Raw genomic sequence first — 25,155 nt, forward strand, 5'->3', positions numbered from 1 at the left:
TGCTTGCTTTCCTCTATTTTGATTTATAGTAAAAGGCTTAGTTTTACTTACTCCAAAGAGCCAAATAGTGACTGTTTCCATTTGTAAAGTTTTGATTGCATTATAAACTGTTGATTGAAATTCAGTAAAATGTTAAGTGTTACTTGGCTAATGGATCCCAGTAGAGATTTTTTGCACCATAATTTTAGAGAAGAATAATTGTGTAAGAATTTGAAGAGAGGAAAAACCTTCCATGTGAAAAGTCTGCCATCAGATCACATTAGCTTACTTTTTATGTCTTTTGATCCTTCATATTGAGCTTTGGTGCCCAGAATAATGACCATGAGATACAAAAGGATACTAATCTATCAAAGAAAAATTCACTTAATACTTGTAGTATTGTACTAATTATGGAAGGAAAGAGAACTTAAATATTTAAAAACTGAGAACTTTTAGCAAAACATTTTTTTTCTAATTTCTTCTGTCAGTGAGACCATATGCTTTATTAATTGAAGTTTCACTGTAGTGAATATGCTATCAGTCACCATGCTAAAAAGCAGAGGCAAAAATCCATAATAAATATATGGCCATTTAAATATCCTCTCCCTAACAATTTCTGAAATTTCAAGTTGAGTTCTTGAACTTTAATAGTATATGAAACAGCCATTCACAATCAGCTTATGTGTGGTATCTACTGATGCTCTTTTTTCTTTTTTTATGTGCATAGAGATCCTCTGTTTTGTGCAACACATACCATACTTTTGATATCTATGCAGGACGGGGTAGTAATAACTGGTATTGCTAGGTATCATAATTTCAGCTCTTCTGCTCTTTTACCCCAGCCTAGTCTTTACTCTTAAAAACAAGATTGGAGAAATTGAGAAGCCATTTTGATCATGTTCTCCTAGGCATGTTCACCAAATTGATGCAGTACTGTTGTCCCACCCCGACCCTCTTCATCTTGGTGCTCTCCCGTATGCCGTCGGGAAGCTGGGTCTGAACTGTGCTATCTACGCAACCATTCCTGTTTATAAAATGGGACAGATGTTCATGTATGATCTTTACCAGGTAACTCAAGCAATTAAAAACTGCTTTTTACACTCCTGTAGTGATCATGTTTAACCTCTGATTTATGTGCTGCTTTTAGTCTCGACACAATACAGAAGACTTTACACTCTTCACGTTAGATGATGTGGATGCAGCCTTTGATAAAATACAGCAGTTAAAATTCTCTCAGATTGTGAATTTGAAAGGTAAAAAATGATTCCAATAGTAAGTAATTGGACTAAGGGGTTTAACTGATTTTGAAAAGTACAAGGGGAATTTGTAGTAAAAATCATAGGCCCTGTGGTCTGAAAAAGAAAAGATTAGCATGTTCTCATATGGAACGCTGAACTTCTCCCAAGTCATTTGGATTTTAAAACATTCCAGATTAAATACTAACACAATGTTAATAGCTCAAGCCTTTTCACATTTAACTTGGGAATGACTTATTTAGTGTTTACTGTGTATGATGCACAAAGGTAACGTGCCAGATCCTCCTCCTAAGAGTTCACGGTTGAGGGGCTCAGATGACTAAATGTAGTGATTGAAGTCTTGAAGGAAATGCAGTGCCTTGGCAGCATAGTAGAAGATAACTGAATTCTAGAATTGGGTATTAAGAAGTTTATTACTTAATTAGGTCAGGAAGCCCTCTGTTAAGTATAGATTTCTCATCTGTGGAGGGAGATTAAATATGAAGCCTTGCGTTAAAATTGAGAAAATGGTGCCATGGTGGACTCTGACGAGTTGACCAAGAAATAACAATGTCACAACAGTTGGGCTTGTACTTAATTTTTCTATAGGATAAATTTTTTACCATGAGATTTGTATTGTTACTCTGTCAATTTCAGGTTAGCAAAAATGGAAACATTTGATTGTGTGTGTACCGAATAAATATTCAAATTTATTCATTCATATTAAGTAATTTAATAGGGTACTGGCATTTAAATCCAATCTCTATAATATTTCAGTTTATGAACACAGATACGTCTGCAAGAATTCATAACAAAACGACAAGAGAGTTTGTCTACAGTGAGGGAATGGAGTGGCTGGGGGGGCAGAAGAGTGAGACTTGCATTTTCAGTGTTTGCCTTTTTACTTTGGGATTTTGTATCACTGCATATATTAGCTATTAAAAATAGTTTACAAATAAATAAGCTTTCTTTAGGCTTGTAAAAGAAATCTGAGTATTGTCTCTCTCTTATTAACATAGGTAAAGGACATGGCTTGTCTATCACACCTCTGCCAGCTGGTCATATGATAGGTGGAACAATATGGAAAATAGTCAAAGATGGAGAAGAAGAAATTGTGTATGCAGTTGACTTTAACCACAAGAGGGAGATGTAGGTATATCCAGACAAAAGCTAATGGAAATGCAGTTGGTATTGTTTCATTCTTTGGAGGGAAAATTAAACTAAAAAGTTGTTGTTGTTTTTTTTTAACTAGAAATCTAGAACTACTTAAAGGCCTCAAATAGTGAATTTTTTGCATTGTGAGGGGAAACTTTGATATAAGAGATAATGTATTTTACAAACTGACATGTAAGTATCCAGTCTAAAACAGATAACTCTCTGGAGATGTTGCAAAGGAGATTAATTTTTGTACGTAAAATTATATTTTATATGCTATTTGACCTGTTATTTGAAGGACCTTTGTGGGTTTTTTTTTTTTTGTAAAGTTAGTAATTATGATATAACTATATTTAAAGTCAAACTCCTTTTAAAAGGGACACAGTAGTTGTAATTTTAAATACTTTATTTTCTACTCACAGCATTACTATAAAATTGTTTTGGCGTTTAGTTTCATAGAGGCTTCTTTTGTAATTTCTGTACATTAAGTTCATAGTTATTTTGTATGAGATTACAGTAGCCTCAAGATCTTTTGTATCTTCTATTTAGAAGTATATAAGACTAATAAGTTTTAGGCTCTTTTAATCACAGATTAATGAGGAAAGTATGGATATTCGAGTAAATGGTATTCAAACATTTTGGGAAAAAGTCAGTTTGTGGTTTTTCTTGTTTGTTTTTTACCACATAACAAATTTCAGATGGATTAGAATTAAATAGAAAATGAAACCGTATGGGTGAGTCTAATCTCTGATAAGAGTTTGTGAGTGTAAAGGCAGCGGATCAAGTTACAAAGGAAAACTCTTGATAGATTTGATTACATACAGATTCAGAACATCTGAAACAGTAAACTAAAGACCAATAAAATAGGGAAAATATTTGCAGCTTGTTGGCTAAAGGCTTACGTGTATAAGACCAGGTATTAACCAATCAAAAAGATGCCAGTTACAACATGGACAAAAGTTATAAAGTAAAAAACTTTTAAATGGTAGTTCTTTTTAAAATTAAATATCCTTAAAATGATGTTTAAATGGTAGTATTCTTCTAGGAAATAGTGAGTTGCTCATTCTTTCTGGAAAAGGTAGAGCTTTCTGAAAAAGGTTAAATTTTTCTGGAAAGCCATTTAGCAACACTGTGTATTGTAGTAAATAATTTCTAGGAATGTGGCCTAAAGAAACAATCAGAAATGCAATCAAAGTTTTTTGCAAAAATGTTCTTTGAGATTATTTATAATGATGAGAAAAGTAACCTAAACAAAGGGAAGTGATCAGATAAAATACACAGTAAGAGGTTTTTACAATTGTTAAAAAATAGATTTAGAAACCAGTTTTAGTGTCATGGGAGAAAACCAGGGTATAGAACTGAGTATAGAGGCATATACATGAGATACCGGTTTTGTAAAATATATTCACATATATATGCTTAGAAAAGTGTATTTGGGGGCGCCTGAGTGGCTCAGTTGGTTAAGCGACTGCCTTCAGCTCAGGTCATGATCCTGGAGTCCCTGGATCCAGTCCCGCATCGGGCTCCCTTCTCGGCAGGGAGCCTGCTTCTGTCTCTGACCCTCCCCCCTCTCATGTGCTCTCTCTCTCTCATTCTCTCTGTCTCAAATAAATAAATAAAAATCTTTAAAAAAAATAAAAATTAAATAAAAATTAAAAAAAAAAAAAAAAGGTGTATTTGGGGGCGCCTGGGTGGCTCAGTTGGTTAAGCATCTACCTTTGGCTCAGGTCACGATCCCAAGATTCTGGGATCAAGCCCAGCATCGGGCTCCCTGCTCTGCGGGAAGCCTGTTTCTCCCTCTCCCACCCCCTCTGCTTGTGTTCCCTCTCTCGCTGTCTCTCTCTCTGTTAATAAATAAATAAAATCTTAAAAAAAAAAAAAAAAAGAAAAGTGTATTTATGTGCTTAGAAAGATGTATACCAAAATATTATATCGATTTCTCTGAGTGATGGAACTCTGGAAAATCTTAATTTTCCTATTTTTTTTTTTAATGTACTAGATTTCTTATTAATGAGCACCTGTCCTTTTATAGTTAGGGAAGGAAAAATCTTATAAAAGAAAGTTGCTTATTTTTTAGGTGAGATAAGCAGCTGTTTATTTGAAGTGATGTAATACTCCTCTTCTTCAACTTTGTTATAGCCATTTAAATGGATGTTCCCTGGAAATGCTAAGCAGACCCTCCCTGCTTATCACAGATTCCTTTAATGCTACGTATGTGCAACCTCGGAGAAAACAGAGAGACGAGCAGCTTCTGAGTACGTATTACATAGTAATGTCCTCTGTGGAGGTGCATGGTAGTATTAATTACTGTTTCTTCTATTTTGTTTAACACTTTTCTTGTCATGAGAGATTGGTTAACTCTAATTTTTTTTTTTTTTAAGAGAGGGAGATGTGGGGGAGGGGCAGAGGGAGAGAGAGAGAATCTTAAGCAGCCTCACCCCCAGTGTGGAGCCCATGTGGGGCTCAATCTCCCGACCCTGAGATCATGACTTGAGCCAAAATCAAGAGTTGGATGCTTAATTGACTGAGCCACCCAGGTGCCTCTAACTCTAATATTTTTGAAAAAATATTATGTGACCATATCATTATTTTGTACAAAAAGATGCTTTAGTTCATCTGAATTCAGCTTTTATGGGATAGGTGTAGAGATTGACTTCTCCCTGTCATTCAGCACATAGCTAGCTCTATGTGGCATTCACTGATATAGGTCTAGGGAATGCCAGAATATATAAAGAGCTCATAGAAATCTATTAAAAAAGGGCGCCTGGGTGGCTCAGTTAGTTAAGGGTCTGCCTTTGGCATAGGTCATGATCCTGGGGTCCTGGGATTGAGTTCCGCATCAGGCTCCCTGCTTAGCAGGGAGTCTGTTACTTCCTCTCCCCCTGCTGCTCCCCTTGCTTGTGAGCTCATTCTCTCTCTTTCTCTCGCTCTCTTAAATAAATAAAATCTTAAAAAAAAAATCTATTAGAAAAACACATACTCTAAAAGAAAAATGAGCAAAGAAAAAAAAAGAAAAAAAACGAGCAAAGGAGATACATGAGGATGCAAATAGTCCACTGATTTTTGGTGTTGGGAGTCTTACACTCTAATCTAGTAGTCTCAGTTCTAAAGAGGAGCCTCTGGGCCATCCCTGGTTGCTTCTCCTTTGGCTCCAGCTGCTTTACCTTCTTTTTTTATAAGCTACATGGGATTTCAATGGGAAAATTAGATTCTACTTTTAAATATGTTTGAAACCACTGCTTTCATATACCTACTTAAAAAGCAGAGCTTGTGGGATGCCTGGGTGTCTCAGTCGATTGAGCATCTGCCTTCGGCTCAGGTCATGATCCCAGCGTTCTGGGATCGAGTCCTGCATTGGGTTCCTTGCTCAGCAGGGAGCCTGCTTCTCCCTCTGCCTGCCACTCCCCCTGCTTGGGCGCGCGCTCTCGCTCTCTCTGACAAATAAATAAAATCTTTAAAAAAAAAAAAAAAAAGGCAGAGTTTGTGTATTGTGTTGTATTCACTTTAAGAAGGTGTTTAGTTCTTGTGTTTTTTTGTTTGTTTTTGCTAGAGTTTGGTTTTACCAAGTGTTTCCAAGCCAACTTTAATGTAGAGCGAGGAAATCTACTCCTAAAGATACTTTTGTTGGAAGAGGGAATTTGATCTATATTTTATTGTGTAGGCATACATACACACAAAATGTGTACATACAAAATAAAGTATGAATGTGTGTACTTGTGTGTATAAATTTGGGAATCATTTGTAACAAAGTTGTAAATAATTGGCCCCAGTGTACTGTATGAATGTCATTTTTTATGTGGACTGTGGGTGAAGAGGGCTGGGGACCACTGATTTACACTTTTTCAGTGAAAAAAAATTGAGAATTAATGGCATTGTCTTTCATTCCTATGAAGATACATTCACAGAATAAAAAGTAGTTGTAATAACCTGAGTGGAATTTTTAAAATTGTGTACCTGGCCTAATAATTGCTTATTTATAAATTTCAGACTTTATACTGGAGATTAAGTCATCTTTAATTTTGCAGCAAGGTATTGTTATGTTCTCTATGGATTTTACATTCTTGTTTTCTAGCAAATGTCCTGGAAACACTTCGAGGTGATGGAAATGTATTAATAGCAGTGGACACTGCAGGCAGAGTTTTGGAACTTGCTCAACTCCTTGATCAAATCTGGAGAACTAAAGATGCAGGATTGGGTGTCTACTCACTGGCACTCCTGAATAATGTCAGCTATAATGTGGTGGAGTTTTCCAAGTCCCAGGTTTGTTTTCATGATGTCATTTGTAATACAGAAGTTTGCTACAGAAATTGGACTTCCGGAAAACAGTGTTTTAGTTGCCCTTTGGATTTTATTCTTCTGTTGAAGAAGTTGATGGTGATGATGATAATGGTAATGAGCCACTTGTTCTGTGTGTTAACATGGAATATTTCGTTTAGTCCTTCTAGATCCTATGAAGTAGGTTCTGTTTTTGTCCCCATCTTACAGATTGGGCAAGTTGCTTCCCTAACACTTGGTATCACAATCTGTAAAATGGGGACAAAAGTAGAACCTACCTCATAGGATATACATGTTAGAATCCATTTTTCTCTTCTTTCTGAATAAGCTCTTTCCCTTGAAATAGCAATCTTGGGTAAGATATTTATTTAAAACTTATACTCTGCTTTCTCAGTAAGATTTAAGGTGACTTGTAACTGAAATATATGCAAAATTGGATTTTTAGGGATGAACTATGGGGGTGGGAGGATATAATGGGGAACAGAACAGAGAGTAAGCTGCTCATCAGAATGGTACATGTTTAAAGAACCATTGGTGGTAAAGACTTAAAAGAAGACAGACCAGGAACTTCTAGACTTTGTGGAAGACATTGCAGTTATAATCTAGTATTTTCTAATTATGGTCTCCTTTCCCCCTATATTAGGTAGAATGGATGAGTGACAAATTGATGAGATGTTTTGAAGACAAAAGAAATAATCCATTTCAGTTTCGCCATCTCTCTTTATGTCACGGTCTTTCCGACTTGGCTCGGGTACCTAGCCCCAAAGTGGTACTCGCCAGCCAGCCTGACCTGGAATGTGGATTTTCAAGGGATCTCTTCATTCAGTGGTGTCAGGACCCTAAAAACTCAATCATTCTAACTTACAGAACTACTCCTGGGACTTTAGCACGTTTCCTAATTGATAATCCTTCTGAAAAAATTACAGAAATAGAGGTAAGTGCTTATATGTGAACTTTATCTTAAAACTGTTTGGGGGAGGGGCGCCTGGGTGGCTCAGTCGTTAAGTATCTGCCTTCAGCTCAGGTCATGATCCTAGGGTCCTGGAATTGAGCCCCGCAGCAGGCTCCCTGCTCTGCGGGAAACCTGCTTCTCCCTCTCCCACTCCCCCTGCTTGTGTTCCCTCTCCCGCTGTCTCTGTCAAATAAATAAATAAATAAAATCTTTAAAAAAAAAAAAAAAAAACAACAACAAAACTGGGGGACACATGCATGATGTTTATAGAAATCAGGGACCAAAAATGAAATTGTCTCCAGATTTTTACCAGAGTAACAATAGAGAGCCTTTAATAGCACAAACTTCAGAGCTCCTTATTGGAAATGCCCATTCTTTAACCCTTCCATGTTATCCTCTGGAACCATGCCCAGAAGGTGTCACTCACCCTGTATTCTCAAGTGCTCTTTGAAAAGTTCTTTTCATATCCTTTCCCTAATTGAAATCTGTTTTGTAACAATAGTCTTTCCTGTAGGCCTCTCAAGTAGACACTCTTTTTTTCTCTTTCATGCTTCATATACTTTGGGTGGGGTAGATGTCCTTTTTTTGTCCTGCAGGTTTCAAGCCATTTCTCTTCCCTCTCTATGTCATGCCATCAGACTTGACAATACAGTGACCCCTTCTGACATTTACTGATCCCTTGGTCATTCTCTGTCTTTCATTGGTGACTTTAACCCTGGTCCACAGTCTTCCTGTCCACTCACTCAGGACTGCATTCTTGATGACGCTAGTGTCCATATGTGTGATCTGTCCAAGGCCTTGGCCCTCTTAGTTCCTTGACACCTTGTTTCTTAATGATCTTTTCCTCCATTCCACCTTAGCCATCCCTTTCCACAATCATACTGTCTACTCTTATGGTCATACCCTTCACCTTGTTACGGGTTACCCCTGAAGATCTCCATCTCAATTATCCCACTCTGATCTTACAGCTGACTTGCTCTAATACTCTCATGCCAGCAATTCTTTGGTTCCATTGGGACTTTTAATTTGTGTACTATCCATCATTGCTCCAGCTTCTAGTCAGTGGTCCATCATTATTTTACAAATACCTTTAACTCTGTTACTCTCCTGTGCATTATACTCACCTGGCAAAACTTTGAACCATTTGCTTAACTGTTCCTATACCCAAGCAACCTTATGTTACTGGTGTTAAACACGTGTGGACAGGTTGCCTTTCACATTCATGACCTCAAATCTCAGACGGGCACCCAGCACCAGCCCAACATTCTCTAAGATACTCTTTTTCCTACTCTCCAGTTAGGTAGCTTCATACCTTCCTTCTCTTCAAATATCCTACAACTCATTTCAGCCCTCACCCATAGCACATGAACTTGTTTCAAACTTAGCTAAGAAGTAGAAGCAGTCAGACAAGAATCCCCTTATCTTCTCCACACTAAATAGCCAAACTTGTTTCTGTATCCGCATTTGCTGCTCTATCTCTTGTTAACGGGAGCAAAACAAGTAGCCAAGTGACCAGTATGCCAAAAGATCATTTTGCTTAATAACCAACCCATCTCATCTATCAGTTTTCCAAAGCTAGTATCATTAACTGTAAAGTCTGTAGCAATTGATACTGAATGGGCAATTGCCAAAGTTGGGCACAGTTGTGGATGACTTTTTTATTTTTCCTTCCTGGTAGCCATGTTAAGGAATGTTGTTTGTTAGAAGCTGAGTGATAAGTGTACCTTAGTCTTTAACTCTACTTAAGAAAAGCACAAACGTAGTAACTAAAATCTCATATACATTCACTATACATACAGAATTGTTGAGGAAGGATTCAGAGCAAACATACCAAAGTAAAAACTGTCCTTTGGGTTATTTAATAGCTTAGAAACAAGGAGTTTTCTTTAAAAATTAAAAGAGCTCAGGGGTACCTGGGTGGCTCAGTTAGTTAAGCGGCCAGCTTTTGATTTTGACTCAGGTCATAACCTCAGGGTTGTGAGGTTGTGAGATGGAGTCCGGAGTTAGGTTCCTGTGCTCAGCAGGGAGTCTGCTTGAGATTCTCCCTCTCCCTCTGGCTTCCCCCGCCCCCGCCACATGCACACACACACTCTCTCTCTCTGAAATAAATCTTTAAGCAAAAAATTAAAAGAGCTCTTTGAAATACTTGGAATAGTTTCATCAGATATGAAATACTGAATTTGAAAATAATAATTACTAGAAATTCAATTAAGGTTGATAGGCATAGGCCGTTTGAGGAATTAATAAAAAAATATTAAAAGCGGTTTCAGTTTGAAAAAAAATAGAAAAGGACATTTGGAGCTGTAACTTGAAACATTAGGTTTTTGACTTTTTAATAAGTAGTACTAACACTTAGGATTCTTTCCCTTCTCCCCTTGTAGGGGTGTTTCTTCTGTCATTATGCCTTCTCTCCATGGCCTATCAGTTTTTCCCTCTACTTGGTCATATGCAAAACATTGTACTCTTTCTCCTCCCCCTAGTCCCAGACTTACTCTTCTCTGAGTCTTCCTTATCTCAGACAATAGCAGCACTTTCCACAGATTTTTTTCAGCGTCCATTGCCATGTAACATGTGCTGGAAGTGTGCATGTGCAAGTGCACGGTGTGATGCACGTTTACAAACCGAACACATCTGTCTAGCCTGTACCCAGACCAAGACGTATTGGCAGTACCTCATACATCCCCTTCTGGATCCTTCCCCTCCGAGGGAAGCCGCTATCCTGACTTCTCATGCACAGATGGCTATATTATAAATGTTCAAGTGTTTTCAAATAAATGAATTCATTTTAGTAACCTTATAATAACGCACGTGTATATGTGTACTGTGATTATTGAATCCAGTGGTTGCCTCAGGGGTCCCTGAGACCCTTTCAGGGAGTGCCCAAGGTCAAAACTACTTCTGATAGTAATGTTAAGATATTACTTGCCTTTTCGCTTGTGCCTGGATTTAACGTTGCAGAGTCAAAGCAGTGCGAGAGGTGCTGGTCCCTTAGCCTCAATCCAGCGTGGCCCCAGCCAGCAGCAGCCGCTGCACTGTACATGAGCCCATACTCGAAGTTCCAGAAAAGGGCCCGTTTCTCTTAAGGATGTTCTTGACGAAGCAGTAAAAGTTATTTATTAAATCCTTTCATAAAAGGTTTTTAAAAATAATCTGGATGGCAAGATGGGAAGTAGGCGTACAGCACTTGGGTTGCATACTAATACACAATGTTTGTCTCGAAGAAAGCCACTTGTATCATTGAGTTAACTGGCCACTTTTTCCTCGGAACACCATTTTTACTTGAAATAATGACATGGTTGCTCAGACTTGGGTATTCGGCAGATATTCTCTCAAAGATGAGTAAGTTGAGCTTGTCACTCTAAGGAAAACAGTTGATCGCATCTGTTGCCTAAATCTGATAAAATTCAAACTTTGAGGTGAAAATTAGAATTTTGGGAAGCGATGCCCATCACCATGAAATAGACAACTTAAACTTAGAAGGCTTTGCTGATGAGATTGGTGGTGATATTTGCAAATGTGATTTTTAAAATACTGTCAACATTTGTAAGATCTGTGTAACTTGGTGAACCAGTACTTTGCAAATAACCGATGCCTGTAGGTACAAGATAGTGCTCAAAAGAGCCATTCAAAGTGCAAGATAAATCAATATATTTTAACATAACAGTATAAAAAGTTGTTGGTTTCAGATTCCACATTACAACGAATCTTTTAAGAAACCACGTTTTTTTTTTTAAATTTTTTATTTATTTTTTAAAAAGATTTTATTTATTTATTTGTGAGAGAGAGAATGAGAGAGAGCACATGAGAGGGGGGAGGGTCAGAGGGAGAAGCAGACTCCCCACCAAGCAGGGAGCCCGATGCGGGACTCGATCCAGGGACTCCGGGATCATGACCTGAGCCGAAGGCAGTCGCTTAACCAACTGAGCTACCCAGGCGCCCATGAAAGAAACCACCAGTTTTTGAGTTTTAATGTAATACCAAGGAATATTCATGGAAATGCTACTTAAATATTTTTCCCTTTTCCAATTATACATCTGTGTGAGGCTGCATTTTCTTCATATGCTTTAACCAAAACAACATATTGCAGGAGATTGAATTCAGCAGATGTGAGGATCCAGCTGTCTTCTATTGAGCTAGACATTAAAGAGACTTGCAAAAATGTAAAATAATGCCGTGCTTTCCACTATTCTTTGTTTTTGCTTTAGAAAATTTAATTACCTTTTATAAAAATATAATGTTAATATGCAATGATTTTATTTTTTAGTTTACAGATGAATATTTTAAAACTTCCTCATTCTTGATTTCTGATATGGCAGACATTAATAAATGTAATCTACAAAAAAACCAAAAACTATTTGGGGTTCTCAGTAATTTTTAAGAGTCTAAGACAATCCTGAGATCAAAAAGTTGGAGAGATCTACTGATTTAATCATCCCATGTTGATGGATTTTAAAGTTGAGTCTGGTTTTTTACTGTTACACACATTGCTGCAATTGTACTTTTTTCCTAACACTTGTGATTGTTTCCGTAGCATAAATTCCTAGAAGTAGAAATGCTATGTCAAATGACGGGCACATTTTTATGGCAAATTGCCTTCTACCATAGTTACGCTAATTTTCCCATAGATATATAGTAATTAGCATTGCCAATCTAATAGATTTTAAAATGGTATTACAGGGGCACCTGGGTGGCTCAGTTGGTTACACATCTGCTTTCAGCTCAGGTCATGATCCCAGGGTTCTGGGATTGAGCCCCACGTTGAGTTCCCTGCTCAGTGGGGAGTCTGCTTCTCCCTTTCTCATAGCCACCCCCCCAAATAAGTAAATAATAATAAATAAAATCTTATATGGTATTACATTTCAAAAATTTTGCATTTTTCAAAAACCAGCGAAATGGGACCTCTTTTCATAGCTATTAGTTACTTATTTGTCTTATTTTGTAACTTGCTTATATATGGATTTGTCCTTTTTTGATGTGTTGATCATCTTTTTCTTAACTGATTTGGAAGAGCTCTTAGGAAAAAAGAGCTGCTGATAGTCATGTAGTGCTGTAAATAATTTTCTCCGTTCCCTGTAATTTTATGAGATTTTTAAATGTCAAAGAAATGTATTTTTTTTCATGTTGCCGTATTTATTCATCTTTTCCTTTGTGGTTTTTGGGTTTTATGTCCTGTGTAGGCCTCACCTACTCCAAATTATAAAAATACTTACCTGTATTTTCTTTTCCTGATTGGTGATTTTTAACCAGTTTAAATTAAACCCAGCCTAGAAATGTGGCAGCTCAATTTTGGTGCTGATCTAAATAGGATCTGTAATTGCATGTAATGGGAACTTGAATAATTTCAAATTTAAGATGATAAATGCACAGATGTGCTACATCTCACACCCTACCGCCTAACCCCTGATACTGATGCTTCCTTCTGTCTGCTGTTTTTCTCTAGTTGAGGAAACGTGTGAAGCTTGAAGGGAAAGAACTAGAAGAATACTTGGAAAAAGAGAAACTAAAGAAAGAAGCGGCAAAAAAACTTGAGCAGTCAAAAGAGTGAGTTATTTTCAGACAGAAGCTTATATGTAAATTACATATAATTTAAGAACTTACTCCTAAGATACAAAAGTTTATTTGAAAATATTTAAATTTTCTTTGAGAAACAAAACAGATGAACATAGGGGAAGGGAAGGAAAAATAAAATAAGGACAGAGAGAGAGACAAACCATAAGAGACTCTTGACTATAGGGAACAAACTGAAGGTTGCTGAAGGGGAGGTGGTTGCTGAGATGGTATATAACTGGGTGATGGGCATTAAGGAGGGCAGGTGATGGAATGAGCACTGGGTGTTATATATGACTGATGAATCACTAAACTATACCCTGAACCTAATAATACACTATATGTTAACTAACTTGAATTTAAATTAAAAAAAAAATATTTAAATTTTCTGTTGACTTCATTATTTTTGTGAACATTTTTAAATGGTGCTAGAATGCCAAGTTCTTTCAGTGCTAATTTTTTTTGTTTTTAAAAAATCAGTTTTATTTTTTATTTATTTATTTTTTAAAGATTTTATTTATTTATTTGACAGACACAGCGAGAGAGGGAACACAAGCAGGGGGAGTGGGAGAGGGAGAAGCAGGCCTCCCGCGGAGCAGGGAGCCCGATGTGGGGCTTGATCCCAGGACCCTGGGATCATGACCTGAGCCGAAGGCAGATGCTTAACAACTGAGCCACCCAGGCGCCCCTCAATTTTATTTTTTAAAGAGATTTTTAAAAATGACTTATATTGTACACATTTCTAATTTCCTGTTCTTATTCCTCCCTTGTGTGGACATATTGCCACATGGTATCATCCTCCCTTCTCTCTGAAGAAATTCCTTTGATTTTTGTTTCATGGGCTGCATATCAGCAGGCAATACCTCCATCAGATTTTTGGTGTTTTTTCTTTTGTTTGTTTTTTAGTCTGGCAAAGTTCTTCTTATATTTATATTTGAATGATATTTTTCCTGGGAATATGGTTAGCAGTTTACAGACTTCACTGCTTTGTTTCTGGCAGGCAGTCTCAGACAATGCTGTCATTGTTTTCTTTCTTTTTTTTTTTTTTTACTTATTTATTGCTGTCATTGTTTTCTTTGTTCCTTTGTAGTGTGTGTGTGTGTGTGTGTATGTATGTATGTGTTTTCCTCCATTGATTATGATGTACCTTAGTGTGTTGTGTTATTTAAAACATTTTTTTGAGTATGGTTGGCACTTTCAGTGCTAGTATTAATGTGTATTTATTAACTGGCAGTTAATGCTATTTTACAAACTTATCAGTCCAATAAAATTATTACCCTTGAATTAATTCAAAAATAATTTTGTAAATATTAATTCAAAATCTTGTGGGGACTTTATGACCTTTATCTGTTCCACAATCCTTTTAGGGCAGACATAGATTCCAGTGATGAGAGTGATGTTGAGGAAGACATTGACCAGCCGTCAGCTCATAAGACTAAGCATGACCTGATGATGAAAGGTGAAGGTAGTCGTAAAGGAAGCTTCTTCAAACAGGCTAAAAAGTCTTACCCTATGTTTCCTGCCCCAGAAGAAAGAATTAAATGGGATGAATATGGAGAAATTATCAAGTATGTGAACAAAACAAGCTTTTCTTTTCTTCCAGATTAGACTGTGTATTTTGTATATAACTCAGTGTATCATTAGAACTCAATAAATTTGGCATTCATTTCTGATAATACCGTGTACTTTGATAGTTTCTGAGGACCCCACTTTGAAAGATACAGAGGACTTGTATAGTTTAAAAGTACAGTATAAAATAGAAAGATTGAACATCTAAAGAATTAATATTAAAGGGGCACCTGGGTGGCTCAGTCGTTAGGGGTCTGCCTTCGGCTCAGGTCATGATCCCAGGGTCCTGGGATTGAGTCCTGCATCCGGCTCCCTGCTCTGCGGGAAGCCTGCTTCTTCCCCCCCCCCCCAACCCTCCCCCGCTTGTGTTCCCTCTCTCGCTGTGTCTCTCTGTCAAATAAATAAATAAAAATCTTTAAAAAAAAAAAAAGAATTAATATTAAAGGCAAAGTAGCAGTTTTATTACCTAGGTATGTGAAAAGTCTAAAAAGGTGAGCAAGACTTTTTTCCCCCCACTTAAAGAGAGGTAAGGGGGCACCTGGGTGGCTCAGTTGGTCTAGCCTCTGACTCTTGATTTTGGCTCGGGTCATGATCTCAGGGTCCTGGGATTGAGCCCTGCACGGGGCTCCCTGTTAGCAGGGAGTCTGCTAGAGTCTTTCTCCCTCCCTCTTCCCCCCCTGCTTGCTCGCACTCTCTCAAATAAATAAATCTAAAATAGAGAAAGAGGGTAAGGGACATGCACTGGAGAAAGACAGAGGATATGGAGAATTTTTGATGGATGGTGATGTGTGAAGTTTAGGAAATGGGTTACATCTCAAGCAGTGTTACACAGATGTTTAAGTTACAAGAGGAATATGAGATAGCATGGGTGGAACCATGGAAAATCAACAGCTTTCCACCACTATTGGAAAAACAACTGAAATCACACGTTCTAATCTAAGTTTGGAAACCCTGCTACCCTGTGTGAAGATTCTTCAGGGTCCCCGTTGCTTTCCAGGTGACTGTCAGGCGCCTTAGCACAGTGCATGGTGTCTCTCACAACCTGGTTTCTTCCTACTTTGCTGTTAGGTCTCTGTACATTTCTGTCAGGCCGGTGTGCGTGCTCTGCTCTAGCGGTACCAGCCTTCTCAGTGTCTTGCTCGGCTTTTCCACGTCACACCCTTGCACATGTTCATCCCTCGGCTTTGTTCCGTCTTCCCCTCCCAGGTCTCCAGCCTGCTGGATTGGCCCTTACAAACTGCTGGGAGCCTTTCCTGTTTCTTCCTTTCCACCCCAACACAGTCTGGGTCCCTCGCTTGCACTTTCTTTGTTCCTCTGTAATGCCCTCTTGAGCATATAGTGGGTTTTAGGTCATTCGTGGATTTAATTAGGAAAATTGCACTGTCTAAAATAGTAGAGAGGGAAAATAACAATCTAAATAGCATTGGTGAGTTTATTTACCATTCCCCTTAGTTAGTGTCCAATCTGTTGAGCATATGGACAAGTGTTCTTTTGCTTCAGTTTCCTTATCTGAAAAGTGGGGATAAGAATTAAATGAGGTTGTGTTTTTAAGGCCCTTAGCATAGAATCTGACTTGTGGCTCACAGCTCCTAGTAAATGCCCTTTAAGTGGTTGCTACTGCTATTGCAATTATGTGGATTACAGATGGAGAAGTTGGGTTCCAGGGTCTGAGAAGCTACCATAGCAATCTAGGTGTTGGCTAACAGAGGCCTGCATTCCCAGAGAGGAGTGTGAGTGCATTTGGGGTGGGGCATAGACAAATACAGGAGGTGAGAGAGAACATTTTTAAGTTTGTTTTTTAATTTTCTTTTTTTTAAAGATTTATTTATTTATTTTAGAGTGTGGGGAGTGGGGAGGGGCAGAGGGAGAAAGAGGATCTCAAGCAGACTTGGCGCTGAGCATGGGGGCCCAACGCTGGGCTTGATCTCACTACCCTGAGATCATGACCTGAGCCAAAACCAGTAGTCAGTTGTTCAACCAACTGAGCCACCCAGGCGCCCCTGTTTTTTTAATTTAATTTATTTCTTAAAGGATTTTATTTATTTATTTGACAGGGACACAGCGAGAGAGGCAATATAAGCAGGGGGAGCGGGAGAGGAAGAAGCAGGGTTCCCGTGGAGCAGGGAGCTTGATGCGGGGCTCGATCTCAGGACCCTGGTTTCATGACCTGAGCCAAAGGCAGATGCTTAACAACTGAGCCACCCAGGCGCCCCTATATTGGACTTTTTTTTTTTTTTTTTTTTTTAAAGATTTTATTTATTTGACAGTGAGAGATACAGCGAGAGAGGGAACACAAGCAGGGGGAGTGGGAGAGGGAGAAGCAGGCTTCCTGCTGAGCAGGGAGCCCGATGCGGGGCTCGATCCCAGGACCCCGGGATCATGACCTGAGCCGAAGGCAGATGCTTGACTGAGCCACCCAGGCGCCCCGTTGTTTTTTAATTTTAACATACAACTCTCTCTGATACTGGAAGTAAAAATGGGGAGATAGATGCATTCATAATTTGTTGAAATAAAAGCGAAGGCTTTTGAGGGAGCTCATGATTTTGTATCTTAGTCTTGGTGATGTGCCAATGGAGAGTCATATGCTTGCTTTCTATTTCTTTGGAATAACTGGGGCTCTTAAGGAAATCAAAAGAGGTCAGATTTATAAGAATTGGGAGTTGGCAAGAGAAACCACAGAAACTGAGAGAAAGAATGATTGAAACAAATGCAAGGCCAGGTTGTAACAGTATTTATGATAGCCATGAAGATCTTCTAATGGTGTAGGCCTCTTTACGAGCCCACATGGCGTGTTTTAAAGAGCATTCCTCAGTGGTCAGGAAGAGCAGAATATATGCAGTCATTTGGTAATTGATATTATAAAGTTGCATTAGCTTTGCATCAATTGTGTATTCAAATCTGAGATATGTGAGGAGTCTAAAACTTGTGCCATCTACTAGTTACATATATTACATAATATTAGCTTGCTCGTTACTGCTTCTAATTAGAGACTTATCATTTAGACCGGAGGATTTCTTAGTGCCAGAACTTCAGGCAACTGAAGAAGAGAAAAGCAAATTAGAATCTGGCTTGACAAATGGAGATGAACCCATGGATCAGGATTTATCTGATGTTCCTACCAAGTGTATTTCTACGACAGAGTCTATTGAAATAAAGTAAGTGCTTTTTGTTGCATTTTTGAAACTAGATTATAAGATAAAATTTTAAGAACTTGAATTACATAATTTACATTGTTTCAAAAGTGAAATTTCTGAATATCCTCTAGTAAGTTTGTACTTTTAAAATTTAATTTCTTTGTCAATGCAAAGACCTGTGAAGTGTGGTGGCATTTTGTTTTCATTAATGGTATTTAAATGCCAGTGTGATTGAGTTGGTGGTGAGGTGGGGTTTAAACATTAAATTGCACATTTATACGAAGAAACATTCTGGCCTTTTCAGTAAGTCCAGTAGCACGTGAACTTGTGCAGTTCACAAGTTTAATTTTTCTAAGTGTTTTATAAACATACTCCTCGACTTAAACATCTCCAGGGCCCTAATGTCTTAAAAATGTTACTATAACCTGAAGTAGTAAATAAACCTTTTTTCTTTTGGTACAGTTAATAACGCCAGTAAATCATCATTCTGGAATTTTTTTTAAGTCATTAGAGAGCAAAGTGATTTATTTGTCTAGTGCTATCGTTTAGTATATATTTTGGGGTACAGCTGATATCTAAATAATGCATATTAACAGTATCACAAAATTCTCTCTAGAATGGCTGTATATCGATTTATATTTTTGCTAGCAGAATCATCCTGTTTCCCTATCATCCCTGTTTCCCTACCAACATTTGGCATTATCTAACTCTTAACGTCTTCCAGCCTAGTAGGTATAGGGTAACGTATCACTACTGTTTAAATTTGTCTTACTGTGGTTATTAATTTATCTTCTTCAAATGCATGTTACCTTTTTTGTTTTCTGTGAAGTCCATGTGTGTGGCCTTCGTACATTTTTCTCTAGCGGTTGCTGCCTTTTTGTTACTGATTTGCAGGGGTTCATTGTATATTTTGGATATTAGCCCTGGTTGGTTTCAGACAATGCAAATATCCTCTCCCATTCTGTTACTTGTTTATAAGAATTGTCCATGGTCTACTTTGTTTAAAAAAAATCTTTAGTTTTTTTGTAATGAAATAATATTTTCCATTTTCCATTATGGTTGTTGGGATTATATATAAGGAAGTCCCTCCTTGTCCATGGTCACAAACATAATTCGTACATAAATGTGAAAAATCTTCACATTTCTCTTTTATGGCTTCAACTCAACCTGCTGTTGTGTGTGGCATTAGATCAGGATCCAGTTTTATTTTTCTTTATATAGTATGTGAGTTATTTTTTTCTAATAATACCTATTGAATAATCCATAATCCTTCCTGTTCAAATACATATTAACAATATAACATGTGTATTCCTCGAATCCTCATTTTATATATTGTATACATTTCTTTCCTGATGATAAAAGCCATCAATAACATAGTTTTGGAGTTAACTTATCCGAAAAGTAAGCTTGAATAATCCTAATTACAGAGCCAGGGTTACTTACATAGACTACGAAGGACGCTCTGATGGAGATTCCATTAAAAAGATCATTAATCAGATGAAACCACGACAGCTGATCATTGTCCATGGACCACCAGAGGCCAGTCAGGATCTTGCAGAGTGCTGCCGTGCGTTTGGCGGGAAAGATATTAAGGTGTACATGCCAAAGCTACACGAAACGGTTGATGCCACTAGTGAAACTCACATCTACCAGGTGAGTGTGCTGGCATTTGGGCCGTACAGAAATAAATACTTTTTGTTGCAGATGAGGACAGTAGATTAGCAAGACAGTGGTGAATGAGACAGACATGGTCCCCTTGTCTTAGTAGATCTTATGGTCTGTGGGGCTTATAACAAGGAAAGAGCATTTCTCACATTGTTATTACCTCTGATAGAGAAAGTACAGGATGTTGTGAGACCCCAACCCAGATGTGGAGGTTTAGAAAAGATTTCCCAGAGGAAGTGATAACTAATCTGAATCCTAACATGTTTAGATGGATCATCAGGGTGGTATAGAGTGTGTGTGTTTGGGGGAAAGGTATTCCAGGGCAGACGGAACAACATTTGCAAGTGTGTAAAGGTGAGAGGAATGGGGACTAGTCGAGAATTCAGAAGTTTTATAAAAATGCACTGAGGTCAAGGGTCTATTCCTAATTGAAAAAAATGGAAGCAGGTATAAAAAATAGAAATAGCACAGAGGAGAGAATAGATTTTATCTGGAAGGGGGAAGATGGTGTCAGTTAAAGAAGGAGCGATGTCTAGATTTGTTTGGAAAAAATGGGTTGGAATTCACCAGGCAGCAAAGTTATTCTGGGCAGAAAAGAGGAAGCAGCATTCCAAGAATATGGATGTGTGAAATTCATGGTAGTGAAGGAAACAGTAAGTAATTCGGTACTCCTGAAGAGCAGCAACGACTAGAGGATGAGGCTTATCAGTGGTTCTCAACCTTGGCTGCACATGAGAACCATCTGGGGAACTTCGGGGGTGATGGGGGGACTCAGTGCTCTGGATTTAGTCTCACCAGTTGTGTTAGAGTCACTGAAGGTGGGACCCTGGCATTAACATGTATTTTAAGAAATTGCCATGTGATCCCAGTGTGCAGCCAAGGGTTAAGAACCTTTTGGAGAGTAGACAGCGGTCCTAATCTCACAGGTCACTAGGTCATTACCAGTCATGGTGAAGATCAGATGAGTGAAAGATTTTCGAATCTTAATACACATTACCAGCGTTAGGAAATAATAATAACTGGTTATATTTTGTTGTTAATTTATACTCTGGGTTTTGTCTCTCTTCCTCTCTAGGTGAGATTGAAAGATTCACTTGTCAGCTCCCTTCAGTTTTGTAAGGCAAAAGATGCCGAATTAGCTTGGATAGATGGTGTCTTGGACATGAGAGTTTCCAAAGTGGACACAGGAGTTATTTTAGAAGAAGGAGAACTGAAGGATGATGGAGAAGACTCAGAAATGCAAGTGGACGCTCCTTCGGATTCTAGTGTTATAGCACAACAGAAGGCCATGAAGAGTCTGTTTGGGGATGATGAGAAAGAGACAGGTGAAGAAAGCGAGATCATTCCGACCTTGGAGCCCTTACCCCCCCACGAGGTAAAAAAGCACATGCCTCCGGATTTTTCTTTTATGTTTTTAACTCTTTAAAATATGTGTCCTGTGTAGGCTGATTTTGGAGTTCTAGAAAAAGATTACTTAAGATACGGTTGTGTGTGTGCACATACCAGCATGTGTATATATCCTGACGGCAAGGGAATGATAATTTAAAGGAAACGTTTACCAAATATTATAAGATACATTATTGTTTTGTAATTTATTGTTTCAGTATTTAAATTTTGATTGTGAGGATTATATCCTATACCTGCTTCCATTCAGGAGATTTATAGTTTTCTAAGACTGAAACTCTTGTACTCCATTTTTGTATGTTGTCAATTCAGCTGAAATCACTTTTGGTTTTGATACAGTTAGAAATATTTTATTAAGCATAGATATAATTTTAATATAGTATTTTCATGTTCTCAGGAGATACTCTAGTTAGCAAAGATTTCAGGTAATTACAACGACAGTGTTAAAACTGTATGATAAGAGTCCTGCGTGCATGTCGGGGACTCTAGCCTTTCTGTGCAACAGGAGTAGAGAGACAGCTTCTGTCACTGGATTCCCTTCTAGTAATACTCTTGAGATTGGGGGAGGAATAAGAATCTTTTTTTTCCCTCTGTGCTAAAGCTAGTGCTCTTCAAGGCAATTTCCAAGTAGCAGCAATAGGTTGAACCGCTTGTTTTTCTGATTCTAAAACCCTTGGTGTCCATTGCATTTACTCTCAGGGAGAAGGGAAGGTGAAAGTGGGATCAGGGGCGAACTCCCCTCAGAACTAAGTGAAGGACTAGAAAATGAATTTTTTGTTTCAGTTCTGCCTACTGGCACTCTCCTTGACCCCCTCAGGCAAGTGGGTGAGTGAAAAGCATAACATCACCAAATGTCTCTCTGTTACTGTGAGGCATGACTAATAAAATTGGGAAACATTCAGAAAATGTGAAGGGCTTTGTGATGTTAAATAAGGAGGTAAAATTCAGAATAACAACTTGGAATGTGATTTACAGCCTTGATACGATCTGTCAGAGGTCTTCAGGTCTATCTCTAAGATAGAAAGTATCTTAGAGATCATGTGTTACTTGACTTTATTCAGTACAACTGTGTGTCTGGTGTTTTATCTGAAGTTATTCTTTCCCCTTTAACCTTTTCTAAGGTTCCTGGACATCAGTCAGTTTTTATGAATGAACCAAGACTGTCAGACTTCAAACAAGTTCTCTTACGGGAGGGGATTCAAGCTGAATTTGTAGGAGGTGTACTTGTTTGCAACAACCAAGTAGCAGTCCGTAGAGTAAGTATGTTTTTAATAAGGGATGAATTGAACAAATACTTCCTTCTGATGCAATGCCATTTTGAATTCTGTAATTCTTGATTGGTAATTTCACAAACTGAAGACCATAATTTATATTCGTAATGATGAACTTAAAGGCTTATAAAAGTGACTCTCAAAGAAATGATGTATGATTTTATTGTAAAATTTTATTATTTGAATCCTGATATTTACGTGTCTATGTAAAATTCATGATTTGAATGTTATATCCATATTCTGTGCAGAGCAACCCATTTCCAGACCAATCACCAAATAACCTAGTTAATATATCTTGTTTATTATGTCTGCATATTAATGAACAGGAAATGTACTAAAGATTTATTTTTTACTTTTACTTTCTAGACGGAAACTGGACGCATTGGATTAGAAGGCTGCCTTTGTCAAGATTTTTATAGGATAAGAGACCTTTTATATGAACAGTATGCCATTGTGTAAAGGATATGATGTCAAGAAGTATCTGTTTGACTTTTCTAAGAAAAAAGCGTTCTTATTCTAAGCTTTTGCTTTTTTGTTTTGTAACATACAAAAAGAATTGCCAGAAAAATTTAACATGCATTAGATTTTTAAAAAAATGTAAATAGAGTCCATTTTGCTAATGTTCAAATGAGCGTTCTACCTTTTGGCTTTCAGAGTGATAGAGATCCTAACAAGTGCGCAGGCCCGAGTATTGAAGGTGATTGGTTTCCTCTATAGACCCCTTATTCTAGAAGGACGTTTTACTTGAATAAAACAATGCAACTTAGCAAACCAGCTCATGGCCTTAGAGAAACATGTTTGCATGTTGTGAGTTCTTGCAAACGGTTTCTTAACATTTTCTGGAATGAAAAGTGAGAATTATTTAGAAAAGATATGCTATATAAAAAATAACTGGTGGAACAGTTTTTTGAGGCCTATGTGTTTGAAAAACAACAAAAAGAAAACAAAGAGTTTGTGCTCTAACTCTTCTTTTGAATTCTGATAGGCAGTTGTCTTCACATGGGGCATATCTCCTTACCTGTATTTCCCAGTTAGTCAGTCCAGGAAGGTGGTGCACACTTGGTTCAGAAATCAATTTTTATTTCTCCCATTTCTTGTTTTATCAAGATGTTCAGTTTGAATTACAACACCATCATTTGAATACACATAATGCAAAAGAACTCCTTGCCATGTTACAGTCTTAAGGATTCTGTATACATTTTAGCTATCAGCTAGGTTACTTCATTGGAAACTGTTTAGTGCTCTGTTTTTAAGGAAACAAATGTTGAACCTCATATTTTTATAAGATAATAGTATAATTTAATCAAAAGGTGTAAATGTTTTCAACACTTAGGCTTGCTCCCTCCTAAGGTTGCTGAAGCAGTGGATGGATTTTATATACCTAAGTACAAAAATGATACTGAAGTTGGATAAGGTCATCCTTTCTGTGTTCCTGTCTTTGTTGGGGCTGGCAGCCCTGGTATTCTATAAGCCACTTGTGTTTAAGAGTAAAAACTGAACATATGCAATTTTCATTGAACTTAAAAATGAAAATCATGTTGTCCTCTTGTAATCTGTTGATGCTTTTTCAGTGTGTAGCTTGATCATGGCAGTCCTTGATCTTTACTTCTTAAGTAATTAAGCCCTCTTCCTCATACTTAGCATTTTTAGAAGGATCATTCCTGTTTAACTTATATGGATCTATGTACAGTATGGTACTACCCAGTGATATCAGACTAGAATTAATATTCTCTTTCAGAGCTTACAGAGAATTTGTTGTGGATTATAGTGCTAACACAAAGTTACAGTCTTCTGATACCAAAAACCAGAATGCAAAACAACATTACAGAAGGTGACAATAAAGAGTATTTTTTTTTTTTTTGTAGAGCTTTGAAGAAATTTCACTTAAATTCTTGTTACTGAAGAGAGTAAGCCTGGAATCATCCTATTTATATTCCAGGAGAAAGAAAGTCAGCATTTGTTACATGGCTTAAAGCATCTGGTTATACATATTACATTGCAATACTGATACTGAAAAATTATTTCTCGCTTAGCCTTTTGATTGTCTTATGAAAAAGGAATTAAATTTTAAAGTACTTCTTGAAGATGGCGTCATTTCTAAAATGAAGACATTTGTTTAGCGTTAGTTACTTAAGAAAAATACAAATTTAAAAAAGGACTATAAATACATCATGAACTCAGAGGAATTTTCAGATTTTGTTTCGAGGCAAACTAAATACAAGTGGACCATCAGCTGATATGTAGAATAATTTGGTTAAAGAGAAATTTTATTGTAGTATTTGTTACAATGGATTATAAATGTCAAGTATCATTGCAAAGTTTTCTATTTTCATGAACCAGTAGGTGGTCTGAAATAGAAGTGAGGAAATCAGTTTTCTAAGGAGGGCCTTTTTCTAAAAAAATTGAAATTCACATACCATAAAGTTCACTCTTTCAAAGTATATAATTCATCGGCTTTTAGTATATTTAGAGTTGTGCAACCATTACCACTCTCATTCCAGCACATTTTCATCCCCCCAAAAGAAACTCTACATCCATTAGCAGTCACTTCCCATTTTCCCTTCACCCCAGCCCTAGGCAACCATCAGTTTATTTTCTGTCTCTATGGATTTGCCTATTCTGAATATTTCATAAAAATGGAATCATACAATATGTGGCCTTTTGTGTCTGACTTCTTTCGCTTAGTATAATATTTTTGAGATTGATACTGTAGCATGTATCAGCATTCTTTATGTGGTTGAATAATAGTCCATTGTGTGGATACACCACATTTTGTTTATCCATTCTTCAGTTGATGGACATTTGGGTGGTTTCTGCTTTTTGGCTATTATAAATAATGCTGCCCTGAGCATTCCTATATAAGTTTTTCGTGTGGATGTATGTTTTTAGTTTTGGGGGGCATATACCTAAAAGAATTGCTGGATAATACAATAACTCCTTTGAGAAACTGTCAGGTTTCCAAACTTTAT

At 37.5% G+C, this 25,155-nt stretch overlaps 1 protein-coding gene across 6 annotated transcripts in view; it reads left to right on the plus strand.

Moving 5' to 3' along the window:
• CPSF2 (cleavage and polyadenylation specific factor 2) overlaps positions 1–24,838 on the plus strand; it is a 33,556-nt gene extending 8,718 nt beyond the window's left edge. For 5 of the 6 annotated variants that reach the window (XM_064571497.1, XM_045901425.3, XM_045901422.3 and 2 more), the window contains 13 exons: positions 888–1,047; positions 1,127–1,232; positions 2,234–2,363; positions 4,509–4,624; positions 6,442–6,629; positions 7,288–7,578; positions 13,037–13,137; positions 14,511–14,711; positions 17,715–17,867; positions 19,274–19,499; positions 20,587–20,886; positions 22,037–22,171; positions 22,553–24,838. In XM_064571497.1, the coding sequence (XP_064427567.1) occupies positions 888–1,047; positions 1,127–1,232; positions 2,234–2,363; positions 4,509–4,624; positions 6,442–6,629; positions 7,288–7,578; positions 13,037–13,137; positions 14,511–14,711; positions 17,715–17,867; positions 19,274–19,499; positions 20,587–20,886; positions 22,037–22,171; positions 22,553–22,645 (2,200 nt within the window). In that variant the 3' untranslated portion in view covers positions 22,646–24,838. The remainder of the gene's footprint in view (positions 1–887; positions 1,048–1,126; positions 1,233–2,233; positions 2,364–4,508; positions 4,625–6,441; positions 6,630–7,287; positions 7,579–13,036; positions 13,138–14,510; positions 14,712–17,714; positions 17,868–19,273; positions 19,500–20,586; positions 20,887–22,036; positions 22,172–22,552) is intronic. The other variant, XM_064571499.1, reaches the window with a different exon arrangement.
• Positions 24,839–25,155: the final 317 nt, after the last annotated feature.

The sequence above is a fragment of the Mirounga angustirostris genome, unplaced genomic scaffold, assembly GCF_029215605.1.
Source record: "Mirounga angustirostris isolate CCGP_5_RB_7025 unplaced genomic scaffold, mMirAng1.0.hap1 SCAF_9, whole genome shotgun sequence".
Lineage (NCBI taxonomy): Eukaryota > Metazoa > Chordata > Mammalia > Carnivora > Phocidae > Mirounga > Mirounga angustirostris.